This window comes from Marmota flaviventris, chromosome 7 (genome assembly GCF_047511675.1).
Source record: "Marmota flaviventris isolate mMarFla1 chromosome 7, mMarFla1.hap1, whole genome shotgun sequence".
Classification (NCBI taxonomy): Eukaryota; Metazoa; Chordata; class Mammalia; order Rodentia; family Sciuridae; genus Marmota; species Marmota flaviventris.
The window spans coordinates 108,195,879-108,220,086 of record NC_092504.1 but is presented as its reverse complement, the minus strand read 5'-3'; the positions used below and the strand labels follow the sequence as shown (position 1 = coordinate 108,220,086).

At 37.4% G+C, this 24,208-nt stretch overlaps 2 protein-coding genes across 2 annotated transcripts in view; both read left to right on the top strand.

The window, feature by feature from the left end:
* The window catches only part of LOC114085595 (broad substrate specificity ATP-binding cassette transporter ABCG2-like), a 49,174-nt gene extending 40,054 nt beyond the window's left edge, over positions 1–9,120 (top strand). Inside the window, exons 12-17 of the mRNA XM_027926796.3 lie at positions 340–429; positions 1,648–1,772; positions 3,511–3,665; positions 5,983–6,072; positions 6,995–7,080; positions 8,479–9,120. Coding sequence (XP_027782597.3) covers positions 340–429; positions 1,648–1,772; positions 3,511–3,665; positions 5,983–6,072; positions 6,995–7,080; positions 8,479–8,626 — 694 coding nt within the window. The 3' untranslated portion in view covers positions 8,627–9,120. The remainder of the gene's footprint in view (positions 1–339; positions 430–1,647; positions 1,773–3,510; positions 3,666–5,982; positions 6,073–6,994; positions 7,081–8,478) is intronic.
* Positions 9,121–11,052: 1,932 nt separating this feature from the next.
* The window catches only part of LOC114083021 (broad substrate specificity ATP-binding cassette transporter ABCG2-like), a 65,681-nt gene continuing 52,525 nt past the window's right edge, over positions 11,053–24,208 (top strand). Inside the window, 1 exon segment of the mRNA XM_071614568.1 lies at positions 11,053–11,071. The gene's annotated coding sequence lies outside the window, so the exon portion shown is untranslated.

The window sequence follows — 24,208 nt, the reverse complement described above, 5'->3', positions numbered from 1 at the left end:
TATGAAGTGTTTTATAATGTGCCCTTAAAAATCTCATTTCTTGTTGAGACTTTTTAATGGCTGTCTCCAAACATAATTGCTCAGCAAAATGTCACATACCTCAAAAACTGTACTACAATATATAGTCACAAAGTCACCACTATGGAGACACAGAAGTGGGCAGAGACTCCTGGGTCTCTATTTTAACATTTTTTAAATAGACATCCCTGTCTATTATAACCTTTGTTTTTTAAAAAATCAATTTAATGTTATATCATCACAGATATAAAAAGTTCTGTGAGTACAAAACTTTTCTAATTGTATTGAATTAACAGTAGGGCTTTTGTTCCTCTTCTGCAGAGCCTGGTCACTCTATGTGCTAACTGTCTTCCAATGTGTCACGAGTGTCTCAGCCAGGGAGATCTTCCTGATGGAGAGGAATCTTTTTATGTGAGTAGGTTTCCACTCTGGGAAGTAGCATCAGACCCTCTGGTCAAACTGATAACATTCAGAATTGAGCCAAGAATTTACTCTGGGAGATTACTAGTATTGTTTTATTTCTTAGTTCATTTAATTGACAAATGCAAATTGTATATACATGTAAAGTGCAACTTGAGCTTTTGAAGTCTGTATAGGGATTGCTAATATTAATGGAGAAGAAGCACTCAGGGATGGACTGGAAAATCAAGAGGAAGTTGGGCATGTTACTGAGGGAAAACAGAGTTTCAGTGTTAGATGTGGTCAGTGAATTCCAGTGTTACAGGGAAAATAAGCAATAAAGGGGCTGAAATTACCTTTTTTTTTTTGTTTTTAGCAAATAACAGGTCATGGTAGCAGTCATGGGAAAAGTTTAAGAAGCTTGGTAGAGATTTAATGCAAATCAGAGGTGGGAAGTAAAAGTGACAAAGAGTTTAAGGAAGTGCTGTCCTTGGTGGATGAAGGAGTAGAAGTGGCCAGAGGGCAGCCTTCCAGTAAAAAGCTGGCTGGTTTTGTGTCTTCTGTTTTCAAAGATGGAAGAGATTTTCCCATACTTACATGCCAAGGGCAGGAATCATCAGAGGGAAGGAATAAAGACACTGGTGGAAGAGTTTGAAATTACAGGAGAACTTAGGAAGAAGATGAGGATTTGGAAGCTGACAGGGTTGCAGGTTAAGGTGTGATCATTGAAGGAAGAAGATTTTTTTTTCTTTTGTACCATGAGAATAGCAGAAGTAAAAAGGAGTTTAGGGATGTGCACTTACATTGAGGCTTTGGAAAATATTAGTGTCAAATTCTTCACACTCAGAATTGAGGAGAAGAAAAGTCTGTGCTACCATTGGTATTAGCCCCTTGAGTGCTGTTCTTCAAGCAGAGCCGTCCTCAGAGTAGAAGCAGGTCTTCTGAGGAGAGTGAGGAGATGAAGACTATGTCCCTGGAGGGGTGATGTAGGCCAGAATGGGTGGCAGCAGGAGGGGTGCTGTCATGAGAGGGTCACAGCAAGAGCCTTGTGGGGCTAATGCCCCAGAGAGACTGCACCTGAGGTAGAGAAGGGTGTAGGGGTTCAGTCTGGAGCCTGTGGGCATCTGCAGTGTCAGACCTGGTGGCAGCAGGAGCTGCACAGCAGCATCTCATCTGGGCTGTGCCTCTTGGACTAATCTGGGATGTGTGGTGTGTGTTTTTGTTCTGCAGACACGAGTACCTCAATGGATACTATAGGGTGTCATCTTATTTCCTTGGAAAACTGTTATTTGATTTACTATTTGGGAGGTTTTTTCCAAGTTTTATATTTACTCTTGTGCTATACTTGATGTTAGGTAAGTAACAAGACAAAAAGGATGTTTCTTTAGTCCTAAAATATGAGGTGATGCTAATTTCTAAATTCTCTGTAAACAAGTTCATGTTTCTCCAAATTACAAACCAAGCCAAAAGCTATCGAAACATTGTATCATCTCTAATATAGCTGCTAAATGTGGGCATTGTTCAGACTTTTTTTAAAAAACAAACTTGTGTGTGGTGGTCGGAGGTGGGCAGAGGTGTACTGAGGACTGAACCTAAGGTATAAGCTCACTAGGCAAGTGCTGAACCATTCCATTTTATTTTTACTTTAATATGAGACATTTTAATCTTGATAAGTTGTCCAGGCTAGCCTTGAACTTGTGAGCCTGCTGCCTCAGTCTTCCAAGTAGCCGCGTTTTCAGTCATGCATACCTGTAAGCAGTCCAACAAACTTTAAAACTCTTTTTTAAAACTACTTTTTTTTTTTTTGAGAAATGCTGTGTGTCATACACAAATATCAAGGGAATTTATAAAACGATTTGAAGCTATGCTAGAGGAACTGATATTTATTGCCTATATATCTACGTTTCTTCTCTGTATCTCTATGTATATCTCTATATGGAGATAAAATATACATAGATAGGTAATATCTCGAGTATCTATAGAGATACATTGTGAGCCATAAATAATCAACACACACATACATTCTTTCCCTGTCTCCTTCTATGGTGAAAGAAAGATGGTGATTTTAAAAATAGATTGATTTAATAAAACTACTTGTTTGGTGGATATAGAATGATGCATTTGTGCATTATGCTCAGATTTCCTCCCAGTTTCATTGCATGAGTATTTCCATATCACACACACACACACACACACAAACACACCAGAAGTATCTATTATTGACAACACAGCAGAGTAAGAACCACTGATAGAGCTTAAATCTCCCATTTTACCAAAAAAGAGTGATCATAGGACTAGGGTTGTGACTCAGCAGTAGAGCGCTTGCCTAGCACTTGTGAGGTCCTGGGCTCGATCCTCAGCACCACATAAAAATAAATAAAATAAAGGTATTGTGTCTAATTACAACTAAAAAATAAATATCTTTTTTTTTAAAAAAAAGTTGTCATAATGAATCTGTCATGAAATCTAGACCCTCAGACTCTTGTTTGATGTTCTTGAAGCTGTTTCAAAATCTGCACACTATATGACCCAAGAGCATTAGCGCATTATTGTTTATAAAGTAGTTACTTAATCTAACCCATTCTCCATCACAGAGCCATGTGATCGTTTGTCTAGGGAAGTCTTCCATTATGGAGAAACTCTCCATTTCCCAAGGCACTAAATCCACTTGTGGAATCCCAACCCCACTTTCTTCACTAATGCAGTTGCAGCAAACAGTGAACAATGTGGAGATGTCTGGGTACATGAATATGCTCTTGAGTCTCCTTAGACAATAGAATTTTAGCCATTTGTGTTGCCTGTATCTCTCCACCTCAGCAACTCAGATATTGATCATAATTACACGTAAAGAAGAATAGGTGTTACATGGAAAGGTCCTTCATCAGTAAATGTATGAAAGAATACTGTGATAACTTTGTGCAGTTATAGCGAGGGAAAAATGAAAGCATGAATCATGATAGTTGGGTCATGTGTATCTTTTTATTTCATTTTGATATTAGTTGATTGGGAAATTACACTGTTTTTTGCATGTTGAACAGTCTGAAATATAAGGTGACCTAGACAGCTGCACTGACCCCTTCTTTTCTTTCTGAGGGCTGAAACGGGGGATAACATCTTTCCTCATTACAATGATTACGACTTTGATGGTGGCTTATTCCACCACTGCCATGATCCTGGCTATAGGAATACATGAGAATGCAGCATCTGGAAAAACACTTCTGGTGATCGTCTATTTTGTGTTTATGCTGGTGAGTGGGAACTGTGCTTCTGTGAGAGGGAATTTTCACCTTTGTTTCTTCATGCACATTCACCTTGATAAATTGGAACTTCATAATCCAGAGAAACTATCATTGTCCCATTTCCTCATAAAAAGGACAGGTTACTTGCCTGCCTTTGACACTGATATTAGAGATTTGCCAGCTGTTACCCACAGCAGAGATGGTTTGGTTGGACTCACTACTCTCCAAGGTCAGAGTGAATACTGTGATATTCACTGCTTCATGAGTGTGCAGCATATGGAGTCTGAGTTTTGAAAATAGTGGAAAATTTCCAAACCTATATATTATGTTTGATTTCCCCCTAGTTTCATTGCATGAATATTTCCATCTCTCTCTCACACATGCACACATAAAAACATGAGAAATATTTATTTTTGACAACACACCAGAGTAGGAACCACTGATAGAGCTTAAATCTATAGGTCACTTCCTGATGATCACTTATGTCAATATTTCTCTGCTCTTATTTTGTTTCCAATGGATACTTAGTTCTAATCTTACATGCCCCTAAAGTTTGCACTCACAATGATGAAACAACAGATGAATGGAACTACTTACCACTATGACGTGAACTAAACAGGAGTGCCTAACCATTAATACATCCTTTCTGCTACAGTAGGAGCAGATGCCTTTCAATGATGCATACTTGCCAGAGTTTAATTTTCCATTTCTAAATTTGGCAACTATCAATATATATCATTGAGAAAGTAATGTCTTATTTATATTTCCTATACTGTCCTTCAGTAAATGAAGTGTTCATCAATAAATTAATGTGTTTTGTTTGCTTTATTTGGTGCTCGGACTGATTGACATATAAGCATTTCTGTGTGGAAGTTTAGAAGCCAATGTCAAGAGCTTTGTAATGTTTTGAACAACTAATAAAAAAAAAAGAAAAGAAAAAGTTTAGAAGCCGATCACAAAACCACATTTTACTTAGGGATGCGGTGTTATATACTAAACACATGGAGTCTTCAAGAGTAAATATGTGTAGGCCCAGTACAGCACCGGTCATTGTTTTGCATGTCCCAAGGCACCTTGCACCAGTTGAGTCAAGTGTTATGTAGACCTCAGAGGTGTCTCTTTTTTCATCTTAAGCATTCCCTCTTGTTGTCTTTATTGTGATACTGCTTTCTGTTAGCTTTAGGTGAATGTATTGACCATATTTTCTGTTATACTTCACTATATTTTCTTCTTTATTAATTTTATGCTTTGGGTTACCTTAAGCCTACATTATGAATCCCAAATTACTCCAAAAGTCACAGATACTCTGCATAGATCCTTGTAAATAACAAATCATATCATGTGGAAATAGAGAGGGGTGTGTAATGCTCAGGATTGTCTGGCATATGTTCCTAGATGGTCAGGTTTATTAGGGGAACAGATAGTGGTGGTGCAATTTGAATAGTCAATGTAGTCAGACTTTCGTGTCTATGGGTTCAGCATCCAAAGATTCAGCTTACCACAGATTGAAACTATAACAGAACAAAAATTGTGGCTGGACTGAATATGTATAGTTATTCTTTTCTTATCTAAGCCATCCTGTATAACACACATAGCATTTACATTGTGTTAGGTATCATAAGACATGGAAATGATTTAAAATAGATAGGATATGTATATTTACAGCATAAAGAATGTACATGGGTTACATAAAAAAACTATGCCATTTTTAAAATAAGGGACTTAAGCATCTGCAAATTTGGGGAGCGATGGATAGGTGAGTTCTGGAAATAATTCTTCAGATAACCAAGAGACAGTTGTATTCCTTAATCTTCCATTGTGTGCAGTTACAGAGAAAGCTGATGACATAATCCTGATAATTAAGAATTTTCCAACTATGTGGAACATACTATACAGATTATAGGTATATTTCCCAAAATTTTGAAATAATTGAAATGTATAATATAGTTTATATTATCCTTCTTTTAATATCATAAACTGCCTCAGTTATGCACAGGTAATAGACATGCAAAGAACAAAGATTAGTGTTTAGAGTAAGTGGAAAAAATTTCAAGAAAGAGTAGATCCTAGCAGAAATGTTAAGAAGGTTTTGGAGTTCTTTTTTTTTTTTTTTAAATATTTATTTATTTATTTTTCGGTGGACACAACATCTTTGTTTGTATGTGGTGCTGAGGATCGAACCCGGGCCGCACGCATGCCAGGCGAGCACGCTACCACTTGAGCCACATCCCCAGCCCAAGGTTTTGGAGTTCTTGTAGAGGGCCTTGCCCAGAGTTCCTCATGAAAACACTGAACTGGTTCTGATATTTGGTTTTGCTTTTCATAGGTTTTCTTGGGTATGTCATTGAATTTTGAAACCATGACACCTCAGCTCTCCTGGCTTCAGTACTTCAGTATTCCTCATTATGGCTATATGGTAAGTTGTCTTCATCTGCCATTGTAACTGGGTTCCCAAGCTGGGAACAAACAAAATCAAGCCCAACCCTCTAATTTCCCGTCCATGAACTGTGAGTCTCTCCCATCTAGGAACTGTATTTCAGGAGAAATGCATGAGTATTTCCTGTTAGCCTTGGTAAGCACAAGGTCAGGAATTCATCTGGGGTTTTCCTCAGTCATCTGAGGAAGTCATCTCATTGTTTGATGAAGAGTTGGAAGAAATCTCTCAGTAAAGGGGAAAGATTCACTAATGAATGAAAATCATATTCAGTTCAATAAGGCAATAAATGAAGGATGGGAGACTAGAATACATAGCATATACTAAAAAGGAAATTAGAAGAGAAACAAAGACATTGTAATACTCAGAGCCATACTGGATTTAGCAAGTTAATTGGCTCCAAAGAAAACACAGTACAATCAAATTTTAACTACCAGATTTATAATTGATTTTGGCTGAAGCAAACAAGAAAATATTATTACCTTAAATCAACAATATCCATTAAGCACCAATGCATTATTTGGAATACACTGTTTGTGGGGTTAAAATATTGGGAAAGAAGAAAATAATTATGGGGCAATAACGACTAGAAGTCTCCCTTCTTGGCCAATTTAAAACATCATAACACTAGGCCTTTTGAGGATTAATCTGGAGGATGTGACTGACATACTTCTTTGGCACTTTTGTTTTTCTCTTTTGTGGTACTAGGGAGTGAACCCAGTCCCTTGTGCATGCTCAGCATGTGCTCTAACACTTTGGTATATCTCCAGCCCTTTTTCTTTTATCATGACACAGGATCTGGCTAAGTTGAGTTGCCCAAGCTGACCTTGAACTTGCAATTCTCCTACCTCAGCCTTTGAAATTTGAAAGTGTTTACCTTGTTCTGTTCCCTCTTGTATTACAGGCTTTGCAGCATAATGAATTTTTGGAACAAAAGTTCTGTTCAGGTCCCAATACAACAATGAGCAACTGCCGTCCCAGCTTTTTGATGTAAGTTTGTGTTCAGTGTCCTAATGGATTTGCTTACTTTCTACTGTGGTGTGATATTGAAAGTCTCCTGGGCTTAGAAAAAATCTGAGTCCTTCCAGGGTCAACAAGAGTTTCTGAATCTATGTTTTCTCACTCTTAAAGTAAGCCATTGTGCACTAGTAATGCATGGGAACATGCTGTGCATGTATTTGACTGCAGTCAAAATTGTATTTAATGTGGAGAATTATCTGTTTTCAGCTTTTGAAAGATTGATATTTTAGTTGTGGTTTTGAATTAACAAGAGAAAAGAGAATGCCAGTATGTTAAACTCATAGATTTTCCAAATAGTATTAAAATAATTCTTAGTAGTAACAAATCTCTATTATTAATTACTGACAGGAAAAATTCTGTGAAAGTTTTCTTTCTTTCCCCCTTAATTCTGGTTTGATCTGGGTGTGAAATCTTTGTAACACAAAGTCAGTGTCACATTGCTGGTCAGGATGAAGTGTATGGGAAAAGAAGGACCAGATAAGGAGCCACCATGGGCTTCACACTTATATAAGGCTCATCCTCACAAGGCAAAGGAGGAAGCTTCTCTTCCAGGAAAGAGAGGCCATGGATTTTTTTTTTAATTTCTAAATTTGAAGAGATGCACAAGAATGGCAGCAGGCAATAATTGTGGCTCCATGGGGTTTCTTTTTAATAATAGCCACTTTTTAACCTGTGGCAAAATACTGCATCCGTCTCTGCTCCAGCTGCTACTTAAGATTTGGCTGATTACCGGTCCTGTTGTATCTTTCTGTAGCTCAGTATCTGCAATGCTCGTAACAGTCTTGGTGCAAGAGCCTGTAGAGTATAACTCTAACTGGAAGCCCTTGCTCCTCCGTGGTCCTTGTTTTATAATTCTTAGCCTGTTTTCTTTGAATGGCTGTCTTGTGGATGAGTAGAACTATGGGAATCTTTGATCATCTTAGCAAGGTACATAGACGTCATCAGTTAAAGATGAGGGTTCTCTATCAGGAGTAAGTGAAAAGTTACCTGAACAATATTTCCTTTGAAGAGAGTAGCATTACAAATTTGGAAATGAGTATATCTGTGGAAGCTGGAAACTTGCTTCATAGTGTGACTGCAAATTTGGCCAAGGTTGTGAATCCTAATTCTCCTCTTTAAAATATGTATAATATCAATACCCCTTTAGATTGTTTTAGGGTTTAACTAAGCATTTGGGTGCAAATTGCTTGGCATATTATCTAGCAAAATTGTTAATATCCAACCATTTAATGATTGTTAATTATTAGATATGAAGGGATAACACCTGCTTAACTGTAGGCTTCTTGGAAAAAGAAACAGTAAATATATTGAGTAAAATTTGACAGATACTAGGAATGAAATTATAACTTTATTTGTGTTGAATTTCAGATGTACTGGTGAAGAATTCTTGATAATCCAGGGCCTTGATCTCTCGCCTTGGAGCATATGGAAGAACATTCTGAGTTTAGCTTGTATGATGATTATCTTCCTCACAATTGTCTATCTAAAACTGTTATTTCTTAAAAAACATTCTTAAATTCCTCTGTAATTTTGTATGAATTACCCTTGATGAACCCAGCCTAATTCCATTTTATGATAGGGAGCCATCTCATCACAAAGTCATGAAAAGTTAATTTCTTTTTTACTATAAATTACTGCAATTTCTAAACTTGTTTGGAATTCCTGCCCATGCCTTGAACTCACGCAGGCCTGACTCCCCCTGACCAGATAACAACTCTCTCTGAAATCTCAGCAATGCCTCATAAATTCTGATATTGGGATCTAAATTTATTCCCTACCTTGAAATGTTAAGCCATGTAGATCATTAACCTACTAACTGCCTTTGTATTATGCTTGTCAAAATCCTGTTATCTGTAAGTTATCAATAGACCCCCCTTTGCAACTTTTTGTGCTATAAAACCTTGTTCCTGGAGAGCTGGGTTGCTGATCTCTAGCTTGTGTTAGAGAGAGAGCTGCTGATCAGCTCTCTTTACGTACACAAATACAAACTTGCTTTAATTTGATTTAAAATTGGAGTTGATGGTCTTTTCTTTGCGTTGGGATTCAACACCCTCACATTAAAAAGATCACCTTGATTTATGTTAAGTATCCAAAAAGATTTTATATTATTTTCTGTCCAGTTATCATCAACAATTATTTTCATTAGAAAAATTTCACAAAAATCACAACAAACCATATTTTATGTGACAGAAACCAAGCAAAATACTGATGATATTATGCATTGTATAACAGTTTGTATCATCAGACAAGAATGCAGAAGAAATCCAGTCTAATTTATTGACCTGAGAAACGAGAATTGAATTCTAGAAACTCTTGACAAGTTGCCAATATCTTTGATATCGGCTTACTCACCTTTTAAATAAATAAGGAGTTTAGTATTACTCCAGTTTTAAAAGTCCATGAATCTGTGATTTTCTTAATTGATAATGTATATGTTAACATCTGGAGAGATTCTCATGATGGCATAGAGAATGACTGAATTTCCAGTTGCTTCTTGGCTTGGATACAAGCAGCATCACTGCCTCTCTGCAAGGTAGGTGAAAAGAGGATATTCACTGAAATTCAGTATTGAAATTAGTGTCATGACTGGTTACTGAGAGTGATGACACCTGTTGCATAGGTAATGACTTATAGATTGAAGAGCTAGCAGTGGAATTTGTGCTTTATACACTATGGTAACTTAAGTTTGAATTAGGTTTTCAAAGCTCTGGTGTTATATGATAAAACTGTGGTAATTGTACTTTATTTATTAACTTTGTGCACAGTGTGGCATGCTTATATACACAATGAAGATTTGCTAAAATATAGGCAACTGAGCCAGGCATGGTAGCACACACTTATAATCCCACTGATTTGGAAGGTTGAAACAAGATGATCACAAGTTCAAGGCCAGCCTCAACAATTTATCTAGGCCCTAAGCAACTTAGAAAGACCCTGTCTTGAAATAAAAAGTAAAAATGGCTGGGGATATAGCTCAGTGGTAAAGTATCCCTGGGTTCAATCCCCAGAACAAAAAATTTTTAAATGTAGGCAACTATGAGACAGAATTCAGGAAAACAGGAATCTTGTGTTCCATGCAAGGGATTCTGATTTAAGAAGCTGAAGTCATCATGATTCCCATGCAACATGGTTGGGGGCTTAAATGAATAGAAAGAGTTAAGGGTCCATGCTGTGGGCCAACAGGATGTTGGGGGATAATCTGAGTATGTTAAAAGTCTTTGTTTTGTTAAATGTTTATTCTTTACTCAATAAAGAAGCCACACTGAGAAGACCACAGCTGCACCCTTTGAGGTCCTGTCTTCTTCATCAGCAATCAAGGACTTGCTGAGGTTTGGAAATGTTCTCAGGCTCCAGGCTGTGGCCTAAATCCAGGGACTTTTTTCCATTTACAGCTACCTTGAAAGGTCAAAGATAAATGGCAAATAACTAATGTAATTAGGTCAGACATCGGAGATGAAAAGGAGGCAGATTTAAAAAGGCTGCTGAATGAGGCTTTATTGAGATCTCACTCCCAGGTGGAACTCATATCAGATCGGCAGAGCAAGAAGAGGGTCTGAGGAGAAACTGCACAGGGGCTCGTCCAGACTGGAATTTTTGTGGGGTTTAGGGCAGAAAGGGAGGATTTGGGACAGGAAAAGGGGTTTTTAGAGTCCTTTTCCCCACTGGAGTTGGTCAGGGAAACTGGCTAAGAATCAGGATTGGCCTGGATACCACGCTGATTGACAGGCAGTTCCCTTGGTGCCTGATTGATGGTTCTTTCCCGGGCCGGTTGCTTGGTGCTTTGTTCCTAAGTCACCTTCATCGACCTGACAACTAAATATTTTTCCATTTAAAATGGTAGTTGAAATAGAAAACCTGGAAACATCTTTTATTATCTTCCCTTTCAGTTGCTGTCTGAACTCTGAAACTCAAAGTGAAATCCATTAGAGAAAATGCCTAAACAAATAAGAGCACCAACTTGGTAAGAGTCAAAAGGATTATTTGAGAATTGAATTCAGGGCATAAAAGAATTCCCAGAAATTAATTTCAAATTAGCAGCATTTCTATTAAGCCTCCAAAGTAGCAATCATTTAAGTTATTCCTAAAATATGACAAACTAAACTTCATTTTTAAACAATTTAGTAGATGCATATTAGTTTGGAGGTTTGACTGAAGTAATTCTCATTTTGCAATGAAGAGGTAAACTCTTTGCTTTTGCCTGCAAATATCTCCTGGGTGGTAAAAAACAGGATGAGTGACTACCTCCAATTTTCATCTGTCTTCTTTGCTATGAGTTACCTTGGATTCCAAGAATGATAGATCTGATGGATAAACATTTTGTGATGAGAAAAATGTACTCACTAGACAACAATGCTTTTTTTTTTTATTGCCCACAAGAACTTGTCTATTTCTTTTTTAAAGAGAGAGAGAGAGAATTTTAATATTTATTTTTTTAGTATTTGGCAGACACAACATCTTTGTTTGTATGTGGTGCTGAGGATTGAACCCGGGCCGCACGCATGCCAGGCGAGCGCGCTACCGCTTGAGCCACATCCCCAGCCCAGAACTTGTCTATTTCTGAGAGAAGGATCGACCAGACTATGTCTGACCAAGATCACCTTTTTTTTTGCAGCTACAAAAAAACTCCACCTATGCAAAATCCCAACACTTACCCTAATTTCCTTTCTATAAAACCTTAAAGTCATTATCATCTCCTTAAAGACAAGGTTAAGAAAAGGCTACACTGTCTTCTTGGTGCAGCTGGTACCACTGGTTATGGGTGTCAATTCTGTCTTGATGTCCTCTAGGAGAAATTCAGCTGTTTGTTCTATTAATAGCTATAAATCTATGAACAAGATGAAGAAAACTCATATCTGAAAATATACTCTGCTCAATTGTAATTGTTCTACATAGTTTGCTTGTTAGTCTGGTGGTTCCTAGTCTGTGTTGATGATGATAGATTTAGAAACCAAAATTTGAGATGAAACTAGTTTTTCCACTTATGGTGGGTAGGGTCTGTGTAAGTCTCAGGCCTTTGCAGCAGAGAAACCATTTCAATGTTAGCAGCTAATCATAGCAAGGGAATGCCTGCTGGCATCAGTTCCGATGGTCTAGCTGGCAAAGTCAGATTCTTCTCCACTATGACTGGGTGGCGTGTTGTGGCTTTCAATGGCAGACCCTAGCAGCTCTCTCCTAATTTCTTTCCTGGTTCTTATAAATGTAAAGAATGAAATCCAAGGACAACAACAGAAGGCAAGTGTGAAGGGAGTCAGATTTATTTAAGTGAGAAGAAAAGAGATAGGATTTCTGCAAAGTGATAGATGATCTGATAGCAGGTTACAATTTAAATGTGCTTGTCTAGTTTTCTCGACCAATCCCTGTGAAATTACAGTGTCTGCTCACCCATTCCTGAGTCACCCTGCCAATCAGCACCCGTTCCTGAATCACCTTGCCAATCAGCACCCACCACATTGCCAAAGCAACCCTTCTTAAGCTGAAGCTTGCAGGCTCATGCTGCTGCTGCTCACTCTCTTCCTCTCCTTTCTTTCCCTCCGGGGAGCCCCCCTTCCCCAATAAAATCTCTTGGTTGAATTTCTGTCTTGGGTGAGTCACTTGCCTTTCATTGACCATGTCTTAAAGGGCCAGTAATAGATAGATGCAAAACCCACCACAGAGGTAGGCAACTAGAGGGGATACCCCAAAACTAGGGCTGACAGATGGGAACCTTTAAAATAGACAGACAAAATGAGGTGGGGGGATCCGCTCGGTTCCTTATTCTCACTTAACTGTGATTCCTACTCCAATGGTACCACAGATATCCCCATGAAGACGGACCAGATGTGTAGAACCAAGGATCTCAGCATGCACCCCAGGGAACTTACCAGATGGCCAAGTTGCCATGACTTTCTGTATTCAGTTTCCATTTTCTCAAAGTAGACCAATTTTTGTGCCAACCCATACCATTCAAGGGGAGAAGGTGGAAGTTTCTTGAAGCAAAATAATTCTCAGAAGGTGCTGGGATGGTCCCTCAGTCCCTCCCTTTACTTACAGGAATAGTTCCTCTGGTTCAGCCTAAGGCCCTCACCCTGTCTCCTAATTCTCCTGTGTTTGACTCTGAACAAGTGCACTAGCCATCTTGCAACCTCCGTATCAAGGAAGGGAGAAGTTGTTCAAAGTGCCAGACCTGCTCAAGAAGACCAGAGACTCCTCTCAGGTCCCTTCATGGTCACCAAATTTTATAATGAAATCTTGGTCCTTGTCCCTGATACAAATCTTATAATGAGGATAAAGTTTTGAAGAGAGACAGAGAAAAAAAAAGTTTTATTGCTTTATTAACAAAAGAGAAACATAGAAGGACTCCTGTCCCAGAAGCTGTGATTTTGTCAGGAGGAACAGAAGGATTTTAAAGAGGTGATTCAAAGGCTACACTCTAGCTTTTCCCTGTCAGAAGTAATAATTCACTTGTAACCTTGAGACATAGTCATTTCTTCAGTCTTGCAGTGTCAGCTCTGAAGTCTGGCTTTCTTCATTTCTGTAGTGCATGAGATGAAGGAAAGATAAGTTGCCCTAAGACAGGAAGAAGGTTAATCTTGCTTCTTCCATGGCTAGGGAGGGGTAGAGACAGAAAAGAAAAAAAAAATCAGTTTTAAAATAAGCCACAGTGAAGAATAGCAAGGGTTACATTCGCAGCATCTCGTGGACCCCTGTTACAGGCAGAGAGCAAACAACCATTGGAGGTGATAAGATAAGATTATGAACCAGTTGAAGAACTTGTTAAGGGCACAGAGCTGTCAAAGTTCAGGAACTTATTCTAGGCATAGATCCAGAAAGACAACAGTTTCAGATTGTCAGTTTCAGATGTGAGCTTGGAGTGGGCTGTTCACGATCATCACAGGCAGAAAAAATTGCACTCTGCTGAAACTTGAGGACAAATACATGGAAGTTCATCACAGTGGCAAGCCTTAGGCAAGGCTTGTAACCAGGTAACTGGGTCAGGGTGCCACAGTGTCTAATCTCAGGGTGCTCCTCCACCCTGAGTGAGAGGGTTGCTTCCTTTCTTTGTCTGGTGTATTCAATAAGCTCATGGGCCTGGATTTTCTGATGTGAATTTGATATGACCAATGCATCCATGTACTTCTGATTAACATAGGTGGTAATTTTTATTAGCATGATTAATTTATTTATCAGTTTCTATCTTATGGTTATGGTAAGCAGATGGTATGGTCGTTTACTTATACAGACAAGGCAGAGACATTATACCTCAGCACTTGTATACAAAATGCAGTAGATCATGCCAACTCTTCTTTTACGAAGTGGAATAACTTGAGTTTAGAGATAATCTGAAAATTGCTGTACTATACATTATAGAGTAACTTTGAGCAGGGCACAGTCTTCTCTCCCCAAGCTATATTTGTTAATAAAAATCTAAGTCATAAGTTAAAATACTGAAAAATCAATTGATAAATGTAAACACAAGTGTGCTTGAATTAATAAATTCTATAATAAAAATATATGTGCTTGCATTTATTAAATCTGTTTTTATAAATTTTGGTATATGGAGAAAAAAGTTTTAAGATTACTTTGTTTCTGGGTCTCCACTAAAAATCAAGGTTACTAAGACTTAAATTCTAATTAACAGGTGTTTTAAGTCCATATACAAAAATATGAAGAATTTCAACTGTGTTCTGATTAGAATACTATAGAAAAGCATAAAGTATTTTATCTTATTGGGAAACAAGAAGTAATTTGTCTAAATTCAAAAATATGACATAATTGTTTCAAAGTTTAAACTTAAGGGGAAAATGAGCAAGGAGGAGAAAGAGACATAAGTAGTTATAAGTACACAATTTCTGATCCCAAGTTTTTTCTCCCCATATCCCATACTCATGGAGCTTTGTAAGAGGAAAGAGAACACCCTACACATTTTATTTAGTTCATGTCTTTAGACTTTGACTCTCTTTTGAATTCTGGTTTATAATTTATGATGATACTTCTACTTTTAGGCTTTAACATCTGACCCCTTTTGCTTACTTGCTTCAGCCATTATTTAAAGACTAATTATCACTGGGACAAGAAGCCCGCTAAATTAGATTGGCTGGCATCCAGTTACCTCAAGAATCTGAGGAATGAGCAAAAAATGGGGAAATTTTAACAAGGACATAGACTCTTCACTTTTGCCTGCAATTGTCTGTTTGGTGGGTGGCCCAAAGCAAGATTAAACAGCTGGCACCCCTGCCTTCATTGGACATCTATCTCTTTCTCTCTGAGTAAACTTTGATTCCAGGGACAAGGTAATTCTGAACATGTGATCAGTGGAAGCTAGGCCCCAGGTAACAACAACTCTGTTATCTGTATAAGGCAATACCTGACCAATATTGAGATAATGACAACCCATACTTGGTCAAGATCACTTTCAAGGGCAGCTGTAAAAAGTCTCCAGCCACGCACACCTCCAATCCTTGCCCTCTTTCCTATTCTATAAACCTCAAAGTCATTGTCAGTCCCTTGAAGAAAGGGCTAAAGACATGCCTCCTTTTTTTTCCCAGTGTAGCTATACCCATTAAAGTTTTTTTTAATGTTTTTCACACACACACACACACACACACACACACACACACACACCCCAAACTCAGAAAAAAAAAACATCAAAAAATCTCGATTAATTATAGTAGAATTGTCAATAAATTAATACTGGAATAATACTACAATCCAATTGATTAAATTAATTATAATACTCTTAATTATATAGCTCATTTCAATTTCTCTTGTCTTTCCCCTATTTTTTTCCTGTCCAGGATCCACATTGCAATTAACTCTAACACATTCAGTTTCCTTCAATCTATGATGATTCTCTAACCTTGATTCTTTAACCAAGATCTCATGATCTTGACATGAGCAAAGATACCAGTCAGTTAATTTGTAGAATGCACCTCATTTGTATTTGTCTGATGTTTTCCAAGGATAATATTGAGTTTCTGACTTTAAGAAAAAATACCACAGAAGGACTCTGCTCAGTGCATTGTATCAGGGGTATGTGTGTATGTGTTTTATTACTGATGATGTTAACCTTAGTGAAGGTTAAGGTTTGAAGTTTGCCAGGATATCAACATAGTATTACCTTTTTTTAACCTTTATAATTAAGAAACATCTTGGTAGAAAAATTTGGACTATGCAAATATTGTTTCTCTTTGAACTTCTATTCACTAATTTTGGCATTCTCTTGTGGGACATGTTGTAGTTATCAACCTAATGATGGGTTTTGAAAAAGGCTTTCATTTAATAGGGATAATATTGATACTTGAGCACAATAAATATGTTTTAATTTTTTTCTTTAAGGAAAATCTGTCCATTTTCTCTTGTTTATTCAAATATTTTGTATCAATACCAACTTATGAATGTTTATTCTATTATGTGGGTTATATTCCAATATTATTTTTACTTAATTTGCTCCTCAAATTGTTCAAGCTTTTACCACCAGTGCCAATTTTGACATACCATCTTGCTTTTTGTTGTTGTTAACTTTAAAAGCATTTCCTTACCTTCTCGTGCCACAAAGTACTCCCAGTTCATTTTGTATTCCCCATGCCCTGACTCTGGAATGATCCATTTCTTCAAGGCATTCTGGTTACTTACAATGGTATTAAAAACCAAGATAGATATGGGCACTATGAAACTTGAAGTTATTTTTGAGTTTTTTTTTGTTTTTTGTTTTTGGCATTGAGGATAGAACATAGGATCTCATGAATGCTAAACAAGCACTCTACCATAGAGATGCCTACCACCCAGCCCTAGAAATTCAATAGGGTTTGTGATCAAGGAAGTACATCTCTACAAAGACTGGTCTGGCCTTTAATTTCATGTACTAAAGAGAATGTGACTGAAGTGTAGCCAATTTGGATTCAATCTTTTATGAGAAAAAAGTTGAAATTGTCAGGCCTTATTAGTTTTTCAAGGTTCTCAGTTTTTCTCAAATGATGACCTATTCATTCTTATAAAACAGTGTATATAAGCGATTGTTTCCATACATGTACCAGGGTGGCATTAGGTTGTATATCTATTTTTCTTTCATTCATTCCTGCTGCTATTAAATCCACCCACATCTAATTATAGGAGACTTAGAGGTCCTTCCAGTTTGGGCTCGGTTTTATGAACTCCTATTTTCTACTGCAATTTTTCTGTTTCCCCTAGGTCTGCTATCATTCATGCTGCTTTCTGGAGGAACTGCCCTACCAATAGGGATAATATTGATACTAGGGCACAATAAATGGTTGTGGGCACTGATAACATTGCAGTCCTTATCCTAGCAGAAAAAGTCACACTGTCTGGTCCTGGGAAAGGCTTCACATAAATAGCATGTTTTATTGTTAGTTCTTATAAAGAGTTCTATAGTGCTTCCATAGAGGCCCCTTTTTCATTAGTCACCAATGCCCAAATATGGGCTTGGGCTCACAATGTTACCTCAATTTAGCATAATAGCAGTTTATGGCCTGTAGTCAGTAGTCAGTAAGTTTCAAATGCCATGACAGCACATTCTTACTGTCAATCTGTATAAAATTGACCTCTGTAGTTTTAACTTTTTCTGTCCTCTGAAGAGCTAAGCCTGAATAGCTAAAAACAGCCTTTCCTTATTAAAAAGACTCAAGCTTTTAAATAAGTTTAAATATCTTTCATAATAGGGTCTCTTCCCATATCTTATCATGCCATGTCCTACTGCTGCAATTTTGGGGTCCTAGAGCACCCAAGTGGACTGACTTCAAAACTACTTTATTCAGGAACCTTGAATACAGAGCCAACTCAAGGCATTTTGAGATAGAAAAAAAAAAAAGATGTACTCAGTTTTAAAACAGAAGCCTACTTGAGTTTTTGGAATGCAAGAAACATTCATGAACCTTTGCAATGCCATATAAGCAACTCTTGACAAGTCTAGCCAATATCCTTAACCCATGTTCTTGCCTTCAAAAAGTAATGTGATATGAGGATAATGAACAAGAGCTAGAAAATCTGGCTCCATTTTGTATAACTCTCCCACGATTCCATCTCTAGTTCAGCACCTAGTGACCGTCTTTCAATAAATATTATTAACATATGCTATAAGGCAAAACAATGACAAAAAATGCCCATGAACATTTGAAATGCAAATTAAGCAATTTGTGCACAACCAACCCATGTCCTCAGCCTATACCCTTGGCCATCCTTGCCTTCAAAAAGCAATGATGCAAGAGCATTGTGCAAGCTCTAGAAAAAGAGTGCAAGCACTAGAAAAACTGGCATAAAATTGTATAACTCCACCCTGACTCCATCTCTAGTACACCCCCCAGCTACTTTATCTCGATAAATGTTAACACCTCAGACCAAGGCAGTTAGTTTCTCTCATGCTGGAGGTGGCCTTCATTCTCCCTTGAATGGATATTTCTTACTTTACTCACAAAGATGTCTGTGTCTTGAGATAGTCTGCATTCTCCCTTGAACATGTATTTGCTTTCCTAAATCTAAATAAAGCTGTTTGTGTCTTTGGTATGTGCTGAAATTTTTTTTTTTTTTTTTTTTGGTAGCAGGGATTGCGCTCTGAGACACTTGACCACTAGCCACATACCCAGCCCTATTTTATTTAGAGACAGGGTCTCACTGAGTTGTTTACTGCCTCTATATTGCTAGGCTGACTTTGAACACAATCCTCCTGTCTCAGCCTCCAGCCACTGGGATTACAGGTATATGCCACTGTGCCTGACCTGAAATTCTTTTCCATCACATATGACAAGGACCCTACTTGGCCTGGGTAGAGATCACCTTTTTTGGGAACTCCTCTGATGAAAATATTAGGGTGAACTTGCCAAATGAGGTATAGATGACAACCACTGATGAATAAAAACATTTTAAATGCAAGGGCTAATTTGTGGAAATTAAATTAATGTTTTGTGTTCTTGTTCAAATTTGAGCAACCACCAGAAAGTAATTTGAGGCTCCTAACTCCCCGTCAGGTGTCTGATCTCTTGGCAGTAATCTGAGGCAGCAGTTTAAGAAGGTATATGCTTAAGCAGCTGCCTGATATATAGCTATAAGGCAGAGAGCTGTTCTCCATTTACAAATATTATTCCTAGAGAAAAAAATGTACGGGAAGGCCCTGAGCTCTTGATCCGAGGCTGCCTTCCATTCTACCAACATGTGCAGTATTATAACTGGGTGGATGACTGGCAGAAGATGTAGACTCTACCTGTGTCCTTTTCTCTCCTATGTGCAGTTTTTATTGTGTAAAAACTAATGTTGCACTTTGGTTTTAGAGCATGATAAGAAATAAAAATCAGAGAAAACTGTTTTGTTTTGCAGTTACTGAGAATTGAGCCCAGGGCCTCATGCATGCTAAAGAAGACTCTACCATTGAGCTATATTCCAATCATTTTTAATTTTATTTTGAGACAGTGTCTTGTTAAATTGTAAAGACTGGCACAAAATTGTGATCCTCCTGCTTCATCCTCCCAAGTTGCTGGGATTACAGAAGTGTACCACTTACCCAGAATATATTTCCTTTGTTTTCTAAATCCTTACTACATTTTCATTTCATCTTAGGAAAATGCACTATTCCATATCAGTTTTAGAAATACATTTTGTTTTCCTTCTCTTTATTTCCCTCTCCTTTTCTTTTTGCTACAATGTATTTCAGTTGAATGGCTTGGGTCAGACCTGTCTGACCACTGGGCTTGTGACCTATGAATTACTGGGGGCTGCTTCTCTCTAATTAAGATTGTTACAGCCCTACTGAGGAACTAAGAAGCTGCTCAGCAATATGAATAGTGGAACTAATCCATTCACAGGGATTGAAAGTCTATATACATGCCTAACATTAGTTATAAATTTTAGCCTACTGATTTTATGGGTATGGGTGATCTTTCTTGGGTACTTTAGTTCCAGTTGTTGCCTCATATTAGTGGAAAACTCACAAAAGTCTCATTTCCATCTTGAGTCAATGAGCTATTTAAAGTCAAGCAATATGTTACCTGGTTCTTTTAATACATCTTTGGAGGTTAGAAATGTCCTCAGTGGCTGAACATCACATGGGGTGGCAGGAGGGGAAGAAATCCCTGGTGTTGGAATTGGCGTATGTTGGTTTCTGAAGACCTGGGGAGATGGCTTATGCGTTTTGAAAGTAAAAGTGTAAAAGTTCCTACATTACTTGTTTCTTTTTTCTTAGTACTTCAGGAGAATAGAGTTATGTCTGATTATTACCATTAACTGTGTTCACATACAAACCAGCTGTTTACTTTTAATATCTTGGGTGCTAGTCTTTAAATAGGTTTCTGCTTTTTAGTTTCCAGAATGAATGAGTGTTGTAAATCTATGTTTTAGGGTGTAGAAACAATTATTTGAACACTGCTTTCTTTTTGGTCAGTTTTCCTATGTCAGGCTTGTGTGTGGTTTTCTTGTGTTTATCCTTTTGGTACAACTAGAGCTTCTTCAGTCTCTGACTTAATACATTTGTGTTTTGGAAAATACTTGGTCAGTATTTCTTTAAATGTTGATTCTCCCAGGCTTCTAAGTTACATGTATGTGAGACCTTTGTCATCATATTCTATTGTTCTTAGGCTCTTTTATGTGGTTCTTTCTCTTTTTCCAATCAAAAGCTTTTTTTTATGGTGGTGAATTTCATTATTTACAATTTTCATCTTGAATATTTTCTAGATACCAGTGTTCTGGTTCACTAATTATTATTCCTGGTCTGTGTTTAAAATGCTGTTGAATTTATGCATTGGATTCTTGCATTTCTTTCCCCTTCTGGTGCCGGTGATGTAACCCACAGCTTTGTATGTGCTCTACAACTGAGCTACATTCCTAGTCCCCTTAATTTTCCTGTAAGAGAAAGGGAGGGTCTCACTATGTTGCCTAGGCTGGAAACTTGCACTCATTCTGCCTCAGCCTCTGGTATAGCTGGGAGTACTGTTATGTACCAGTACATTCACTTGAATTTTTAATTTTGACTTTTAAAAATAGATTCCTGGGCTGGGACTGTGGCTCAGTGGTAGAGTGCTTGCCTGTAACTTGTGAGGCACTGGGATTGAAACGCAGCACCACACAAAAATAAAGGAATTGTGTCCACCTATAACTAAAAAAAATACACATTTTTTAAAAAAATTAAGTATTTAAAAAATAGATTCTTGTTCTTTAGTAATACTCTAAATTTTCATTTATTTTCTTGAACATATTAATCAGTGGCTTTAATTGCAATATTTGATAACTACAGCTTGTATTTCCTTTGGGTCTACTTCTGTGTTTTCATTTTTGGAACTTGAGCTCCTGTTTTCTGGCATAGCTGGTAATTTTGGATTGAAAATTTTGCTGATGATAGCCTCTCTGAGAGTAAGTTGAACTTTCTCCCAGCAAAGTCTAAGAAGATCATCTTGATCAAGCTAAATCTGTTCTTGTTTTGGTTTGTCTGTATTCCTAGCTTATAATGATTCTGGGATCTTGAAAGCTTGGGGTTTCCAGGGTTTCTTATGTTTGCTGACCCAGAAGTAAAAATTTTGTCTCCCTTGCTGAGAGACTGCTAAAATATGTGCTTAGATCATTAGGGGCTTCACAACGATGCCTCTAACAGTTTATTTTTGCAAGGATTTCCTGAGTGTTACCCCGTAACTGTGCAGTCTGTGTGTGCAAATACCCAAGAGGAAAATGCATAGGGTGTTGGGTTTGCCCAGAGCTCTTTTCTCCTTGCTGGGATTTTGGTTCTTCTGGCCTCCGTGGCTTTCTTGCTCTCAACAAGGGACTCTTCACACATCCTTCTCATGTTCTGACTGCTTGTATGGCTGTTCTTCAAGAGGATGATTAGTTTGAAGCAGCTTCCTCTATAGGCAAAGAGAAAGTTCTTCATGGATGACTTTGGCTTTTGAAAGTGAAAATTAGGTTTATTGCAGCTGATATTGTCAAACTTCTTTCACAATTTCTGTTCACCTTAATTTCTTAGCCTAAATCTTTCTAAGGGGACTTTTGAAATTTGGTCCATGAAATACTTAAATTTTATTTATACATTTAATATTCAGTTTTTCTTCTAAAGTCTTGAGCTTTTTAACTGTTGTTTGATTTATTTAATCAGACTTGATTTTAAATCATCCTAGAATTTAAATATGTTTGCTCCTTAAGTAAATGAGTATATCATTGCAAAGTGTGTTGGGGTGTACCTTTTTAGGTGACTGAAGGTACAAAACTACCAGAGATATAGAGTTTGGAGCTACAAAGTCTGAGGAAGCTCTTCTGTCCCTGACTGCTAGGCTATGTCCCTTTTGGTGATAACAATGTCATAAACTCAAAAATTACAAAGAAATATAGGTGATATGATGATGATCACGTAGGCTATCCCTGAACTGAAGTTGTATCATAATATGCTTTTCAAGCTGGTCAACCATAACCCTTTGAGTAATTTTCATACTCTTACCTATTTACTTATGAGGAATTTATTTGACATCTATTTGGAGTGCAGGGATTTAAAGTTCTGTCTGCCTCCTGTAGTAGTACCCCCTTGCTCCACAGAAAATCTTAACTAAGCTTCTCCAGAAATCTTCCCCATAATTGATTTTAGGACTCAGCAAAAGAGTCTCTACAAAACAGTTCATCTATGTAGATAAACTTCTTATTTTCCTGTTGCTCTATTTTACTTGGCCACTGGCCTGGAAGAAATCAGCACTCCACGTGCTGAAAGCCCCTTTACTTGTTCTTCACAAACACTTATCCAGTATAGTAGTTTGTAAAATGTGTTTAAAAATGCAAAATGTGACAATAAGAAGACAAATTGTTTAGCAAGTCCTCTGGCCTTGAGCTGGAGCTTCACAGACATGGTAACATTTCTCTAAGGTAAGAGAAGTTACTAATTGAGCTCCATGATAACAGCTGGCAGAGGGAGGAAAGGAAGGGGAAAAGAAGATCTCCCCTTCTCAGGTGTTGTCCTTGAAGGGTTAACTTACCCAGAACAGTGAAAGAAAAGCTGCTTTTATGTAAACTGCTGCAGACTGTGAACATCTGAGCACCTCCCCTTACATGCTGGGTATAAAGTTCTACCTGAACTTGGGGTTCAGAGGATTAATTGATTACAGCAAAATCTGTACCCTCTGAACCTGGCTACACCCAAATAGAACTGTTTCCTGCTGTCTTTGGTGCCCTGCCTTGTCTGACCCCTACAACACCTCCTATTATAGGTTCTTGAGTTATTCTTATCACATTAATCTAGACTGTTCAATGGAAAGGAAATCTACTCACTGTTGCATAGTTTAAAACAGATTTGTCATGTACATGATATCAAGATTGACAGATGGAAAATGAACACTCATAAATTAAAAATGCGTTCAATACCTTTAATTCATGTGATTCTAAAAGATTCAATTGAAACTGGGTAAACAGATAAAAGTAAAGATATCTTTAAAATTAAACAACTTATAAGTCTCTCTAGGTGGTCAAAAAAAACTAATAAAATATTGGTGTCTATAAAATGTCTAATATCCATTGTTTCTAAGACTTTTCTTCAACAGGAAGAAATGGCCAATACTGTTTAATACACTTATCTGGTATCTTGATAAAAATAAATAGATTTGACATGAAATTACTTACAAATGTGTTTGTTAGACATTTGATTAATTTACAAGGTTAAAGTGATAACTATTAAATATACCATCAAGTACTCTTAACTCCTTGAATTCCATTGGGTAACATTGTTGATGTTTTCATAAATTGGTAAATTTTAAAAAAAGGTTAAATGACTGTAAGGTTATAGATATTAAGGTTAAAGCCCTGTACTCTTAATTTAAGACTGGTAAGACTGATTTGCTATATGGTTAAGATTAAAACTTAAAAATTAAAGTTAAATTAAAAAGGACCAAGAAAATCAATATTTGGCTCTTGCCTTCTGAATCAGTCTGAATCCAGGGAACAGGGAACTTCTCTAAAGAGCTTTGCAACTCTGGGCCACATAACCTCTCTATCAGGAAGTTTAATGTGATCACTGGAGAACAGAAAGCCAAATGTACACTTGCTATGAAGAGTAGGATCATTGGAAAAAAGAGACATCCCTGATGCTCCAAAGGAAGCCACATGGTCAGAAAGTCCTGGACACTCCTAGCACAAATGGCACTAGCAGAACGAA